The following is a 17,621-nucleotide window of genomic DNA, read 5'->3' as shown; positions in this document are numbered from 1 at the left end:
TGCTAAACTATCGTCTCGGGAAATGAGAGCGTATTTTGTCAGAGAACCATCGCTAGCAAAGTCGGTTGTACAACTGGGGCGAGTGCTAGGAAGTCTCTCTAGACCTGCCGTGTGGCGGCGCTCGGTCTGCAATCACTGATAGTGGCGGCACGCGGGTCCGACGTATACTAGCGGACCGCGGCCGATTTAAAGGCTACCACCTAGCAAGTGTGGTGTCTGGCGGTGACACCACAGTTTTTCCTACTTATTTGGATGAACTTGCATTTTTCTACATTTAGATCTAGCTGCTATTCGTCACACCAAGTAGGAAGTCTGTCTAATTCGTCCTGCATCTTACACTCACTAAACAGCGGTAATTTCGCGTTGACTACAGCGTCGTCACAACTGCTGCTCGCCCTATCTCTGGAGTCAATCACGTTGTACAGACCGAGCTCTGCCCCACTTCCCAGCGGCACTCCTGACGATACCCTTGAAAGCGATGAGCAATCATCGTTCCGGAGAATGTCCTGGGTTCTATTACTTGAAAAGTCTTACAGCCACTCAAGCAGCTGATAACCTATTGCGTATGCTCGGACCTTTGTTAGCAGTCTGCAGTGGGCCACTATGTCAAAAGCTTTCAGAAAATGTAAAAATACAAAATCTGTCTGTTAGCCTGCAGGGTGGCCGGAGTGGCCAAGCGGTTCTAGGCGCTACGGTCTGGAACCACGTGATCGCTACGGTCGCAGGTTCGAATCCTGCCTCGGGCATGGATGTGTGTGATGTCCTTAGGTTAGTTAGGTTTAAGTAGTTCTAAGTTCTAGGGGACGGATGACCTCAGTAGTTAAGTCCCATAGTGCTCAGAGCCATTTGAACCATTTTTTTGTTAGCCTGCATGTATCGTTCGCAGGATATTGTAAGATATAAGGACATGCTGAGTTTCGCACTAGCGATGTCTTCCTAATCCGTGTTCGCTTTTTAGACCCAAGCTTTTCTGCCTAAAGGAAAACTATTATCACAGCGGAAACCGGATCGCAGAACCTGGTACAGCTTGCAGCACTCCATTTGCAGTATTTCAAGTGGTTATTGACCGAATTTAAAAGTATAAAATCTTTTATAAGCTACCCGTTAAGAGATATAACCTTACGTTACGGATTTGGCACAATAGGTAACATATTACAGTGAGAAAATGTGTGTTCATCTAAAGGCAGTGAAACTGACTGTGCCGAGGTACATGGACTACGTTCATCCAGTATTTGAGAATCAAAGCACCCACTACTTCTAAGAAAGTTTTCACGTAATTTCAAACCTTCGCGAAATTTTTTGTCTTTGTCACCCCAAACAAAATCATGAAAAAGGAAAGAAAGTTTGTCGCTTAGTAAATTTTCGCTCTTTATGCAAACTTCCACATCAATCATGACGTTTTAATTCATTACTTATTTACTACTAACACTATACGCAACACAGTTTGCGTACAGTGTCTACATATTACACTCCATCTATACCAGCAATTCAAATCAAAAATGCTATACTTGAGAAAAATTGACTACGAGAACAGGATTATATGTCCATATTTCTGTTGTACGGAATATAATGGAATTTGATTGAATTTTCTCATTTTGATAAGACCGAAGGATCGATACATTTTACTTGCTAAAAACGTACACCAGCCAGCATTTCATAAATATTTTTGGTGCTGATTTTTATCCACATGACAACTTGGTGTGAGATACAACGTAAAACTAGCACGCTTCATAACAAAAAGATTTTAATTATCCGAAGATGACAGCAAAGTCTGTCGAAACTGGTTGTTTTAAATAAAAAGAGTATCTCTTCGAGGTTGGCTGATGTACGTTTTTGGCATACAATGGAATTTACTGAAAAATGTGTAGTTGAAATATAAAGGAAGCTTACACTATTTCAGTAAAAGCTGTGTAAAATTCTGTAATTCGATGTTGCTTATTTGTAGTGTTTTTGAGGTGTTTCACGGTTTTTTCCAGATTGCGATGTAGCACTGAATGTGTGTGCGAAATTATATCACTATAGGATACACAGTTCAGGAGATAAAACGCCATAAACATTAAGATGCGTGATAAAATAGCTTCTGCTCAAATGGAGCGCTCATTACCCAGAGTATATTCTTGCAGTGTTTAATAACGAGAGTACATAACTACTTCCAACAAAATTTAAGCATAAATTCAGAACTTTCGTAAATTTTTTCTTGCTTAAATGCTAAACGACAAATATTTAGTGTAGTAACTCATTTTTAATCGGACGTTTCAGGCTATGTTATACATGGGAGTTCGATTCTTTAGGGGGGACGTCAAAAGGGCCGACTTGGAGCAGGAGAGGCACCACAGGACATTTTAAATTCCACTGTCTATACTTTTACAAATAAATTCATAAAACTTTGTCAGAATTACCAGGAAGGATTGAGGATTCACACTTGTAGCAGTGGAAGTTCAAAAACATAACAAAATAACTTTGTTTTACATGTGAAATTTCATCATTTTTTTCACTTACTATTGACTGTATTTGTTGCTATAGGTACACTTTTCTTCATATGTAAGAGAAAATCTTCGATCAGTTTTGCACAGGATGCAAGCCATACTTACAGGTGTATGAAAGTGTAGAATTTATTTAATTTATGAAAAAATGAATGAGCTGTTACCTTTTAAACTTCATGTTTAGAAAAATCTCAAATTTTATGGTTAATTTACCACAGTTTCTAATATATTTGCAAAATTCTAGAGTTTTATATACCTGCAAGTATGGTTTGTATGCTGTGCAAGATTCATCGAAGAATTTCTCGTACTTATGAAGAAAAGTGTACTTATAGCAACAAATGCAGCCAATAGTAATTGAAAAAAAGGATGAAATTTCACATGTAAAAAATATTAATTTCGTTGTGCTTTTGAACTTCCACTGCTATAAGTTTGATTTCTGAATCCTTCCTGGTCCTGCCGACAAAGTTTTATGACTATATTTGGAAAAGTATGTGTTGTTGTTGTTGTGGTCTTCAGTCCTGAGACTGGTTTGATGCAGCTCTCCATGCTATTCTATCCTGTGCAAGCTTCTTCATTTCCCAGTACGTACTGCAGCCTACATCCTTCTGAATCTGCTTAGTGTATTCATCTCTTGGTCTCCCTCTACGATTTTTACCCTCCACGCTGCCCTCCAATCGTAATTGGTGATCCCTTGATGCCTCAGAACATGTCCTACCAACCGATCCCTTCTTCTAGTCAAGTTGTGCCACAAACTCCTCCCCAATTCCGTTCCATACCTCTTCATTAGTTATGTGATCTACCCATCTAATCCTCAGCATTCTTCTGTAGCACCACATTTCGAAAGCTTCTATTCTCTTCTTATCCAAACTATTCATCGTCCATGTTTCACTTACATACATGGCTACACTCCATACAAATACTTTCAGAAACGACTTCCTGACACTTAAATCTATACTCGATGTTAACAAATTTATCTTCATCAGAAACGCTTTCTTCGCCATTGCCAGTCTACATTTAATATCCTCTCTACTTCGACCGTCATCTGTTATTTTGCCAGTCAACATTTACTATCCTCTCTACTTCGACCGTCATCAGTTATTTTGGAAAATTATAGATAGTGGAAATTAAAATGTCTTGCGGTGCCTCTCCTGCTCCAAGTCGGCTCCTTTGACGTCCTAACCCCTGTAAAGAATCAGTGGTTGGCCGGTTTGTCATACGAGCCTAAGTGTGGACGCGCTGTGTCGCTTTGCAGACGACGGCGAGGCCGGCGTGGAGGAGGACGCAGCAGGTGGAGTCGGCGTCGCTGGCGGCGGCGGCGGCAGCGGCGGGGAGGCCATGTCAGACGAGGGCGGCGGGGGCGGTGGCGCGGGCGGCGGGGGCGGCGGCCAGCAGGTGGAGGCGGCGCTGGGCAGCGCGGTGACGCTGCAGTGCCCCGGCGGCGCGTGCTGGCGGCGCTACGGGGAGGCGGTGGGCGCGGGCCCGCAGCTGTCTCTGGAGCGCGTGCTGTACCAGGAGGCGGGCGTCTACCGCTGCGAGCCGGACCGCCGCGCGCAGGGGCTGCTCGACCGGCGCCGCGCCGCGCTCAGCGTCCGCCTCAACGTCACCGGTCAGTGCAGCAGCGCGACACTACTCTGCGCTCCCACAGACTCACAGGAACCTGCACACTTTCAGGACTCAGTCCGTTACAGGACTCGATATGTGGTCCGTGAGTCACACTGTAGTCATACTCTTCCCAAATCTTGCCAAACACGTCGGATGCGATGGACTCTCCCGTGGCTGTGTTCCACTCGCGTAGCTGTTGCAGGGGTCTGACGAGCACTTTGTCATTAAGGGGGTTGTTGTTGTGGTCTTCAGTCCTGAGACTGGTTTGATGCAGCTCTCCATGCTACTCTATCCTGTGCAAGCTTCTTCATCTCCCAGTACTTACTGCAACCTACATCCTTCTGAATCTGCTTGGTGTATTCATCTCTTGGTCTCCCTCTACGTTGATGAAAAATACACACTATTTCAAAAATGCACGAAATCCCCAATTTTGGAGATTTGGGAATGAAATTTTCTACCACGCTTTACGTGAAAGTAACACATTTACATATAAATTCCTTTGTTTATATACATTCATTTTTTTAAAAATGAAATCTGAAGTTTTATTTACTAAAAATAATGTATCTTCCTTTTTCTCAGAAAGTATTCTAGAGATTTCTAAAAAAATTTGTCTGTTTCATCTCTTTATATGTTGTAAGCTTCTCTCTTGAGGTTCTGGAACAGGTCAAATAGGAGAATTTTTATATATATTTTTTAAATTATAATTCCACTAATACAATTTTAAATTCATGCAAAATTCCAAGCACTTTGCTCCATATCTCAGCTTTCAATCAGAATTTCAAAATTTGCTCTTGAGACAACGTTTAATACGTTTACAGATATATGTGTACAAAATTCCATGATTCTAGCATTCATAGAATCCGAAGAAAAACTACATCAAAAAACAGACTTTTCAGGAAACGCAATTTAAAGTTCAACCTAACATTTTTCCCTTATGTCACTTCTTCAGAAGGCACCACATTTGTTCTCTGGGTCGTCTTCCCCTTCAAGTATTCTCTTCTGGTTTCTGGTTGTCTGCCTTCTTCCCTTTACCAGGTCTTCAACTGACTTTTCAGCTGCAGAGACGCACTGTGAATCTATTTTGCTCAGGATGTCTTGAGTAAAATTTCCTATCTTGAAGCCCATTCTTTCTAATACCTTCATCCTCCCGACGTTCCCATCATTAAATACAATAAATGCATCATAAGTTGCTATTCTGACAACTGTAGCACATGCAAATGTGTTTTTAGGTCATCGTTTCCGTATGAGTGAATTTAGAGACTCATTTGGATTTTGAGTTTTGCCATGAACACACCTTTTGAGAAGTTCAGGATCGCCCATAAACCTGTAAGTCGGCTTAACAAGATCCAGGATACAATTTGGAAGCCACTCCTTGTGAATGTAGGGGTTGTTATCCCTATGACCGTGGCGTATCAGGGAGGCTGCGTCACACTTTTAATTAATTTTCAGGCACTTCAGATGCGATTTCAGCATTGAAATTTTGGAAGCTTATTGTCCATGTGTGGTACTAACAAATGAAAAATAAATCTAAAGTTGACATTTTTGGTGAATTTCATCAACTTCCCCCATTAACGTTACCCCGTAAAGGAAATCACAACAATTTAAGTCTTCTACCTGTGTTGGGTATCGCCACTTCACCTCGTCATCAGCATCCACGCGGTCATCCTCCGGGTAGACGTTTGTTTATGTGTTTCCGAACAGCCAACTGAGGTGCTGCACCACCCTGTTGCGAGAATTGACGCTGAAGCCACGAGGAAAACATGTTGAGGTAGCAAACGCCTGCGTGGTTTCTCTCCATGAAAAAGACAGGGATGTAAAACTTCTCTATCTGTGGGATACATTGACTTTTCGAGAATGTCTTCCATGTTCAGCGACGAAATGCGGGTTTTCTGTTCTCCAGAAACGAACATTGGGCCGACTAAATTTACAGCTGCTGTAAGATGTTGCTTCGACACTAAAAGGGGGTACAAAAAAAAAGAAAAAATAGAAAGGAATTACTTTCTAAAAGCAATGTTTTTCCAATTATTTACAAAACAACCTTATCGCCTTCAAAATACTTTCCAGCGTAACTAATAAATCTGACCCATCGGTGGTTCCATCGTTCGAAAGATATTTCGTAGTGATCTTTAGAAATGGCTGACAGTTCCTCCATCGATTTTAGACTTCTTTAATGTTGTCAAATAGGTGTCTTTTCATGCCCCTTTTCTTGCGTGGAAATAAGAAAAAGTCGCACGGAGCCAGGTCAGGCGACTAAGGAGCATGGGGCAGCGGAACCATGGCTTTTTAACTAGAACCATGTCTTTTTTAGTTAAAAGTGTCTAACAGAATGGCTGTGTGACTGTTGCGGTGTAAGAACCAGTCATATGTTGCTACAAACCGGGTCTTTTTGGAAGAACAGTGTTGCGCAATCTTCTTAAGACTTCCAAATGAAAGGTTTGATTAACGGTCTGATCTGGGGGAACAGACAGTGAATAAACTATGCCCTTGGGATCAAAAAAAGCAAATCAGCATTGTTTTGATGTTTGATTTGACCTGAAGAGTTTTTTTTTGATGTGGTAACGATGATGTTTTCCATTGACTTGACTGTTCCTTTGCTTCTGGTTCGTAACCATAGCAACAACGACTCATCACCATTACCGGTAATGAAGTTTGACAGAAATTTGGAACAGTTTCCAGCTGTTGTTTAAAAGTACGACATGTTTCAATTCGACGTTCCTTTCGATTCTGTCAGAACCAGAGGAACAAACTTGGCAGCAACCCTTTTCATTCCCAAATCTCCCGTTAAAATTCGCTGAAGGGGGCTCCAGCATAACCCACTAATCTCTGATAGTTGATCAATTGTCTGTCGAAGGCTGTGAGCACAAGCTCTCAAATTTTTTCGATATTTTCGTCGATTGAGGCAGTGGACTGACGTCCAGAACGAGGTTTGTCAACAATCTATATATCGCCGTTTTTTAAAACGACTAAACCACTCGTACACTTGAATTTTTCGCATTGCGTCATCTTGGTGAGCTGTTTTCAGCATTAAAAAATTTTCAGAAGCGTTTATACCGAGTAGAAAACAAAATTTCACAGCTAGATGTTGTTCACTTAAACCTGCCGTAGTAAAAAATCAATCATGAACAAAAGAGTGCTAGCACAAACAATCACTGCAGATGAGCAGAACAAGCCAAGTCCACCACAACACAGGCGGGAGTGTACCAGCAAAGAGTTGCGCTCTACACTGCTAGCGGCAGAAATGCGTACTACACAGGCTCCGCCCACAGCAATGTTACTCCGGTTTTTGCGTAGCCCCTTGTAAAAATTAACTGTCTGACATTGCGTTGTCACTGTCCATTCTTGCCAACATCTTGTCAAAGAACTCAGTTCATGCTGCATGATCTGGTCATGAGTGCCTGGACCAAGTACAATCGTCTCATATTCAAACGTTTACGGGAAAGACCCCTATGTGCTCGACGTGCTGTCTTCTGTGGGTCTCGTTGATAAGCGGCTCGAACGTGATCAGCAGTCAGCTCCGAAACAGAACACCGACCACTACTTTTGCCTTTCAGATACCTTGCCTTCTCTTCAAATTGTTTGTAACAGCCGTAAATAGAAATACCATACTGAGTGCCTGTGTTCTTGAGAAGAACGATGCAGTCACACTTATCCGCCGATACCAGGCACCGGCTTTAAATTAAAATGTCCTCCGTTCTACGGGAATTTCATAATGTGTGTATGAGTACAGGTCGTGACGCAGGAATGACGACATATGGATTTTGGGTCTGGCCGTTGAACCGTGATTTATTTTCAAATAATATACTTAAGAATTTGTTTTATTTACTAGCGATTCATCAAGAACACTAACACATTTAATCACACTACGTTTACATGGAAGTACTTGCCAGGGAGTAACTGATGAAATCATAAGCAAATTCCTTTTAACAAATGGGAATTTTATTCACTTTAATAGTGCCTAAAGCACTTTTTTAAAAGAAGCAGATTTAAAACTATGATCAGAAAGCACCTTCTAAATATCAAGTTACAATTTATTCAGAGGTAGAAAGAAACAAGTTTTGACTGTATGAGCTTTTGGGCAGAGAACCTTGCCGCTCTTTTTGACACGGCCGTAGTTACGACTGCTCACAACAGCCTCTGAAAGACTACACTGGTGCAAATCTGCAACACACCAGATTACTTTACACTAAAAGTTTTAACAATTTACACAAGCACAAAAGCTATGCACCCCCCGTAGGAGAGATGGAAATGGTACAAAACACTAAAAATTAAAATATTAACTTTACCACCGAAGGTGCAACTTGATTTTAACTTCTAAGAAAAGTCTTACGGTGAAAGGGTGGCAACTTTTTATACTAAAATGATCAGTTAAATAAAAGCCTATAAAATGCAATCTTATATAAAATTCTACAAGGTTGGGCAAACAAGTTAAGATGCTCTACAGATGCCTCTCAAGATGATAGGCAAGACCAAAACATATTTCAGGTTTTAGGCCGTTACACTCCAAGCAATAAATCCGATAACACAACAAATCCGACAAGCATGAAAGAGGCAGCTACTAACGTACGGTAGATTGATAGGGAGATTACCGAACAACCCGAACCGCAGGTTGCTCTAACCCGCCCCTACTCCACAAGGGAAAAACGGACCACCCAATTCATAAACAACCAACGGAGAAGAATGGTGGGACGACCCCAAAACAAAACGGCTGGTGACCTCACCAAGAGAAGTAGAATTTAACAAGAGTAAATGAAACAACATATCACCAAGCACTTAACTTCTAATAAACTGCGATTTCTCCAGAAGGCCAGCATCCCCAAATCGCTCTCCCGAACTGTCCGCTGCCAACCGCTTCAACGGAAGTCGCGCCGATCTCCCGTCTCACGGCGTCGCAGCTCGCACCAGCCAGACCGATATCGTGGGTTCACTCCTGTTGCTCTCGTGTGCACCGCGAAGCCACTACCCCTCGCTATACGGCGCGGCCCACTGGACTCACGTGGCGACCTCACATGCACCGACGCCTAAGACGGAGTCATCTTGTGTCCCAGTGTGCGACCGACCAACCGACCGATCCAACCGCCAATTACCATTGCCTGATCAAACCCAGTGTCAACAAATGGCTCATCACTGTTTCTCTACAGGCTGTCTCTCTATTCCTATCGATGAAGTACACGCAATTTTGTAGTCGTTTAGTAAGATTCCTCACTTACGTCTGAAAATAGACGTCACCAGGAAGCAGCGGAACACATTTACGAAGAATTACCTTAATACAGCACACTGGCAGAATAACATAGGAATGAAACAAAAGGACCGGTATCCCGATTCGCCGCAAGGACCGTTTGCTTATGAAACAAACCCTACGCTCACTGAGCTGCGGACTCCTTGAATACTAGCTACCATACAAAGTTTATAAGCGGTCCTAAAATTTTCAAACTCGATTTTCTCGAAAAAATATGAGCTTTGTTGCTTCGTGTTTACATACGTTGAGGTCCTAGTCGCACCCTACATACTCCGTCAATGAGAATCGAAACGATGAAGGGAAGTTCGTATGGTCCCGTTGTGGGGTACGGAAACGGAGTAATAATCTGAACAAAATTCAGAAACTGGAAGCAAATAAATAGTGCTGCACCAGCTAGAAATACAATAGGCTCGTTCATACGGCTTTGTTATCAGCGGCCGCCGTTGACACACCAAATCTGTCGAGTTCTCTTAGAAATAATCTGGAGAACTTTGTCCGAAATCTTTAATTTTAGATCTGTTGCTGTTTGAACACAATACTATCGCAAAATACAGTACTTCGCTTTTGAGAATGCGACACATATCTTGGTCAGATGTCTCTCGCAGTTAAAATACGTCGTTTTGGAGTTTCGGTGGATTTGGAACAAATGCATTAAAATCTTATGACAGCAAGTGTCCCGGCTTGCTAATTGAAGCGAAGAGCATGTACGAAATATCCATATCGACAGCTTTCAAAGACTGTCCAACTTTGTTTTCTTTACCACAGCTTTGTGTTCCAGGTTTTTAATTTAAACAAAAAGTACATACAAAATATAGATTCCGACAACTTTGAAAAGTCGTTAAACGTCCTTGTTTTTATTTTGAGCTCAAGTCCGTCCCATGCAGGCATTCAGTATTATTTCTTTCACACTCAAACGTGTGCAGTCTCTGCTACGTTATAGTATGAGATTCACTACATTTTCTTTGGCTGCTAATCGATTCTTTTCCTCTTTTCTTCATTTGCAGATTATTCAAGGTTTCTCACTGTGGTGTACGTACTGTAAGACCTTCGGTACACACACCATCAGATTATTTGACTTGACGCTCTAGCGAAGTAAGCGAGTGTCAGCAATATGTCTCGTGGTCTTATCGTAGCGTGTTTATCTTCTGCTGTTAGGTCAGACGATAGAAATGCCACTTGCACGCTTAGAGTAGCACATTGACGGTGACCAACTTTAAACAGAACTTGATTAATTTTCACACACATTTATTAAAATAATAACAATCATAAACCTTACTTAACTTGATTCTGGATGCTATTTACAATTGACAATCTGAAGTTCCTTTGGTCTTGGTACGTTAATCTTATTCTCACATATCTCTGATATTTGACAAAGTGTCTATACATTTATCTTCATGTCTATGTACAGGAATACGATAATTTTATTAGGCACGGACTGAAACTTGACTGCAGACTGATGCAGACTGACTAATTGGAGGTCTGTACACTCGTTATAATACCTCGAGCGTTCAGGTATCACTGCGCAGGTGTGATCCGCGAGGAGAAAACGTTCTACGTTAGCAGCAATCTCATTGGCTGCGAGACATATTAACACGCGGATCGGCAGAAGCAGAATTTGGTCCGTCTCTAAGACAGCGCCATCTCGTAGTGCGGAGACAGACGAGTGCTGCACCTGCGCTGTTGTCTGTTGTGCTTAGCGGGGCGCGCTCTAGTGGGAAAGTTGTGTACGCGCTGACTACGAGGAACTATGTACACAACACTCACTTACCATAATACTTTTTCGGCACATTACAAAGTTAGGTACAATACAAAGCTGTAATTTACAAATTTCCATTGCGATGTGCTGTTTTTCCTGTTTTATCTCTGCCAAGAGACGTACGCAAATTTGGAAAGATGTGCAGAATCCGCTACATACGGAAAATAGATAAGTTCACCCTATTCCTGGTCCAAAAATCCTTCGCACGTTGGTGTCTTTAATCTGATATAGTTCTTCTACCGTAGATTATTCCACTTTCACATAGCGTGAGTCTTCCAAAGCTGTGGCAAGTGCAGTCCGCGTGAACGACTGTCAAAAACTTCAGAAACGTGTTCAGTTGTTTCCCAGTCTTAAAGATTTTGGAATCGTGATTAAATTCCATTTTTACTTTCTGTCTGTCCCAATAAGCAACTACCTCTTTCCCCATATTTACCACCTATGTGAGTTCAATATCGTCTGTGGAAAACGAGAAATGTCTCCCGTTATTACTTCATACTAGATATATTAGTTGATCATCAACTTCAAAGCTCCTTACTTCGTTGGATTGTAACTAATTATTCCCGGAATGTATCTCTGTTACTGCAGAGGGTAGCAAGAGACCCAAATCGCAGGGCAATGGACAGTTTTCACGACAAAGCTAGGCCACAGAGCTGACAGCATCCACTGCTGCCATACCTTAGTAAACAGGTTGGACGATAGCTAATACAGTAGACTGCACTTACTGGTCGCAGAGCGCAGCGCTCGCAGGCACAACCCGGTTCTCTCCCTCCCTGCCTCCCCGCCCTCATCAGCTGCACCCCCATCCCCACCCCCTCTCCCTTTTTCTGCGCGCCGCTCGCTGGCGGCCCGCCAGACAGTCATCGCAGCTGTTTCCGGATCTGTGCCGCCTGATTAAACACCAAACTCGTTTACGTCCTCCCTCCTCCAGGGACCGGCGACTGCTTTCAACAGGTAATGGCGAGTTTCTCTGCACGCCGAAAAAACAAAAACGCTTATCTTCTAGAAAATGACATGGTGGCTTCGGGACGCAGGGACGTAAACGAGATTCCTTAAAACACACTCATAAGAATACGGTTGTGGCCTACAAAATTTATTCCGTCACTCACACACTTCGTTTCGTTTAATCCTACAATCAAAGGAAGTCTTAGCGGATGTGGAATGTAATTAACAAACATACATACAGAGAAATGTTATTCAAAAACAAACAGTCTTAAACTAGATTCATTTAGAACTCTTTGTCCATTGTTTGTTACTGTAGCGGCTGGTGCGACATTTGGGGAGAGGAGGGAGGCAGTGTATGGCTAGAAATCGAAATCAGTGATGTTTTCTTCCTTGTGGTTGACTATGTATGATATCACAGCGATTTCATCATCAAGCTGCTTCACTTGCATCACTGGTGTAATGTCGGATCTGATGAGTAACATTACACTATTGCACATTGTATTTTGTCGCTGATTGCCATCTAATTCGCTGTGCAAATTGCTTCGACATACATGTAAACATTATGCTTACAACACTGTTCAGCAGTCTTAAGCCAGTTCTAATTCAATAGATTCAGAATATGTCAATGCAAATAATAGACTACAAATCTGTCAGTACCAAGAATATCGATACAAAACCTCGATAGTCGATACAGATACACATACTACAGTCCGCCATCTTGTGTTGTGTGCATAATGTTTACATGTATGTCGAAGCAATTTTTGCAGTGAATTACGTTGGCAATCAGTGACAAAATAAAATGTGCAATAGTGTAACGTTAATCAACAGCTCCGCTATTACACCAGTGATGCAAGTGAAGCAGCAAGATGATGAAATAGTTATGATATCATATATAGTCCACAACAAGAAAGAAAAACAGCAGAAGACACCACTGATTTCGATTTCTAGTCATCCACTGCCCCCCTCCCCCCCCCCCCCCCCCAAATGCCACATCAGCCACAACAGTAACAAACAATGGACAAAAATTTCTAAATTAATCTAGTTTAAGACTGTTTGTTTTTGAGAAACATTTTTCTGTATGCATGTATGTGTGTATAAACGCCTGAAGATGGACAGAAGATTTTCAAAACGCGTTGTATTATGTTAGATTAAACACAAAATAAAAAAAGTGACCGGTAGCAGAAATTAGAAATAAATAGTTAGCCAAAACCCTATTGGTCAGAATGTATTGTGAAGTCCGGTTACAGCAAACTACGTTGACATAATCGAATCTGTAAAGCATAGATCAACATATTCATGCACACTGGTATCAGATGTAAAGGTGTGTGCCGGCCGAAGTGGCCGTGCGGTTAAAGGCGCTGCAGTCTGGAACCGCAAGACCGCTACGGTCGCAGATTCGAATCCTGCCTCGGGCATGGATGTTTGTGATGTCCTTAGGTTAGTTAGGTTTAACTAGTTCTACGTTCTAGGGGACTAATGACCTCAGCAGTTGAGTCCCATAGTGCTCAGAGCCATTTGAACCATTTTGTAAAGGGGTGTAACAGAGTTTAACACAATAATGGACTATACCATGGATTATAACATACCTTCTGCAGAACATTTCACTGACTCTTGACAAAATGCATCTTACTTCGTTTCATATCGCAGAATGATATTTCATAAAGGTTAGAACAACACTGTATCAGCAAGTCAATCATAAAATAACTATTAATATAAAACAAAGTACATATTACACTGTTTATGCAATCTAATATTCGTACATCAGCAGAATTAAAACTGGTTTTCATCGTCTGATGCAACTTGGGGGTTTAGAGGTCTTTAAAATTTGGCATGCTCTTTTCATTCCTTCTGCAACATTCATGACTTAGTCCCTTTTCGTTCCGAGCACCTAGTTCTTCATTTTCCATTTTTATATTTCCCTGCTGGTTTGTATACGTATTGCGTACTAGCTGTCTTTCTTCCATAATTAACTCCTATTTTCTTAGGATATGAAACAACCTTTATCACTTTACTTTGTCGTATCCTTGTTCTAGATCGGGAAATTTAATGAAAGTATCTTGATTATTTTCAGACTTGTCTTTCATTTTCAAGCCCAACTTCAGAAATGACTCTGTGGTTCCCTTACTTTCCCTAATGCCAAACTAATCTTCACCTAATAGATCAGCGGCATTCTGCGGCATTGTTCTGTTAGTTACTGTAGTGAGTATATTGGACGCATGAGCTGTTAAGCTGTTTGTGCGAAAGATCTCCATCCGCTCTTGCTTCGTTCGGAATTGTGTGGGTCCCTTTATACGATAGTCTGATGATATGTCTTCACTTTAATTCATTCTGTACACCAATTTGAATAACCTTTTGGTGCCCATTTCTCCCAATGATTTTAGAAGTTCCGAAGGAATGGCCTTCATCCCTTCTGCTTTATGTGGTCTGAAGTCCTCGGGAACTCCGTTAAACTCCGGCTGTAATTCCGGACGCTCTCCGGATTCGGTATCGACTTCCGGCTGCCGGCGGCTAATCACCTCGCCCAGCGGCCGTAGATTACCGCCGAACTGCCGGGCCGCCCTGGCCGTGTCCAGCCGCGGACACGGACTCGTCTGACAAACACGGGCTTTGCCGCAGTCGGAGAGGACGCGAAACTGGTCACATTTTTCATTAATGAAGGGCTTAAAATGATGCGGTGTTTTTTTTTTTCCACCGATGAAATGTTAAAGCCTGTGTCCCCGTTCGGAGCGGCAATTAAAATTTCTCAGGCATGCTTTTCGGCGTATGTACACTTCCGCTACTTCGGATGCACTAATGAATGATTTCGAGTTTGGAACGGGCTGTGCGAGATGAGTGCGCAGCGCCGCCGCAGACCGCAGTGAATGGCTACGGGCCGGCGTCGCCAGCAGCGCAGGCTCAGCCGCAATTCACCGCTTCACACACACGTCTGGCTTCGCAGGTAGTTTTAAAACAAACATCCAGATTTAGGCTACGTATGCTTGCGATAAAATAAGCCAGAAGGCGTAATCATCACTCAACTGGAACTTCCAATATCTTTGGTGGAAGTAGCAGTCAAACGATTATTCAGGTTGGGTTCTAGAACGTGCCAGTCAAGAAATATCCCATGACATATTCGGAAGAGTGTCATCCACATAATCGAGAAGGTAGCAAGTGTAGATGAGTACGTAAGCGATCGCTCAATTTTCTTAATAGTTCATTCAACGAGGTTGTCCACAGCAATAATATTCAGGATATGGAAAAGAAAACTGCAATCCTGTGAGACGACTATCACTTTGGCTTTAGGAAACATAAAGATACCAGAGAGAAAGTTCTAAAGTTACGCTTGATAATGGATGCAAGACCTAGGAAAATAGACATTATCGACCAAAAAACTTGAGAGGCACCCACATGCCTTGCTCATACTGTGGCATCAAGCAGTCAGGCCCGCAAGATGAGTGGTCTGCCAAGCGAGTGGATTCTTTCTTATTTATCAAGTAACATGAGCTCTAGAACCCACAATTAAGTTAAAAATTATTCTCCTGTTTGAATATTATGCAGCGGAAATGGATAATGCACTTCTGACTATTAGTAATTTACACAACTCTGACTGTTCACTACGCACTGGCAATACCACATTTTCTTTCTTACCCAACGGCTTTGATCAACACGTGGCCATCGCACTGAATATGAATGGCGCACGCATTATAAATTTTGGATATCATGACAACATACAATTCGAAGGAAAAGGCCACCAATCTTTTTCTTCTTACTATCTTTTTTATTCCGATAAATTCTATAACCTAAACACACCATTACATTTTCTACAACAATTGCACATGAGAAACTCTGCCCAGTGGGCATGGCCTTACGTTGGTGATTCTCTATCTTATGGTTTCTTAATTATCTAACACTACAGTGCACTTTCTGGATAGGATGGTGGATCTTCTGCTATATCTCACACTTCGAATCTCACACCCATCATCACGAAAATTTCCTCCAGACCGAGCGGTACAAAAGGAACGTGCATAACCCACAACCTCTGAACCTATCTTGCTACTCTCCCATGCAAACCACACATACTTCAATTACATGAAATACACCACACTGGCAACATGGAATACAACACAAGGAATAGTCACAACGTTATAATCACACCATTTTCAGCTTTCCCACTTCAATTAGAATTCATCCCAGTTCCACACGACACTTCCCCACTTCGTAGCTTTTCTTTCCTACTATGAACTCTGGAGGATATATGCACGTCTTCCTGTGCAATGCAAGTCGATTGGCGTTGCTGGATAGACGGCTGACTCTCCTTGCTTCACTCTGATAGTATTATAGTTTGATTCAAGCGTCACACGGAAACATAACACGCAAAGTAATATTAAGAACATAATCGTCACACACGTGAGTCCTCAACTGATACCATGGACGAGTACTTCTCTTTTTCCTTTGTCTCACACACAGATTGAGACTCACACACTACTCACCACGTGGAAGTACTCGTCTCTAATTTCAAGTCCTGCACACGCCATTTCTTAAATATTTCCAATTTATAGTACACACGCCAGTAATTCAGCTTAACTTTAGCACTCGGAAGTATTTCAACTTATTGCTACACATGGTTTCATTGTGACCGTCGGTCACTTCCGAAGATTACTACGATCCCCTTAATATTACCTGACTGACATTTGATTCTCCCCACAAAAATCCTGAAATAGAGAAATTATTATTCCAAACTACTCTTACTTCACATGCATACCATGTCTCCACTCTTTTGTCTTTACGGAGCACACCTAAGACAGGTCTTACCAACACAAGATCCAGCGGCAGAGTGCTGAAACATGGCCGTTCTTCAGGTCATCTCGCATCTCCGTCGAGGTGGGGGAAGACCATGCTACCCATTGGTCAGCCACATTTCAGGCGCTCAAAGCACAGGTAAATTTCATCTCTTTGGTTCCACCAAAATTGACCAAAGGACCGTCTCAAAGATGATCATATTTTACACATTCACTATCTGTGGTTAGCAGACGACCGTACATTCATTTATTTTGCAGATCTCACCAAATTGGATGTGGGGATTTATTTTGTGGGAGTGCACATGTGATCTATTAAATAAATAAATTGTCATACTTTCCTACACTGGTATCCAGCTTCGGTGTATTAAGTGAAATTGAGTTATTATTACAAAAAATATGTTGTTCTGACAAGAATAACGAAGAATGTTGTGCCTATTTTCAATTTCGGGCGGTACTGTACCCTTTCAAACTGACTGAAAATGTGAAATGTTGCAAGATGTTCGAAATTATCAGTAAAATGTATGTAATATACAAAGAAAGGCGATCACCTCGGCTTTCGGTAAAGTAGAAGCAACACGGTTCTGATGTTTATCTCGATAATTGAAGGAAGACTTAAGAACAATCAAGACGTGTTCATAGAAATGATCGACGAAAAAGCTCATCGAAGAGGTGAAATGTTGCAAGATTTTCGAAACTATCAGAAAAATATGTGTAACATACAAGGAATTGCTGGTAAAATACAATGTGTACGAGAAGCGAGAGGGAGAAATATGACTGGCAGACGAACGAAGTGCTCGAGCCGCATGGATACGCATGCGTGTAAC

At 42.0% G+C, this 17,621-nt stretch overlaps 1 protein-coding gene across 1 annotated transcript in view; it reads left to right on the top strand.

The window, feature by feature from the left end:
• LOC124594672 overlaps positions 1-17,621 on the top strand; it is a 289,502-nt gene that overhangs the window by 135,394 nt on the left and 136,487 nt on the right. The window contains exons 6-7 of the mRNA XM_047133040.1: positions 3,736-3,824; positions 3,948-4,089. Of these exons, the coding sequence (XP_046988996.1) occupies positions 3,736-3,824; positions 3,948-4,089 (231 nt within the window). The remainder of the gene's footprint in view (positions 1-3,735; positions 3,825-3,947; positions 4,090-17,621) is intronic.

This window comes from Schistocerca americana, chromosome 2 (assembly GCF_021461395.2).
Source record: "Schistocerca americana isolate TAMUIC-IGC-003095 chromosome 2, iqSchAmer2.1, whole genome shotgun sequence".
NCBI classification, from domain to species: domain Eukaryota; kingdom Metazoa; phylum Arthropoda; class Insecta; order Orthoptera; family Acrididae; genus Schistocerca; species Schistocerca americana.
This window is presented reverse-complemented; position numbering and strand designations above follow the sequence as displayed.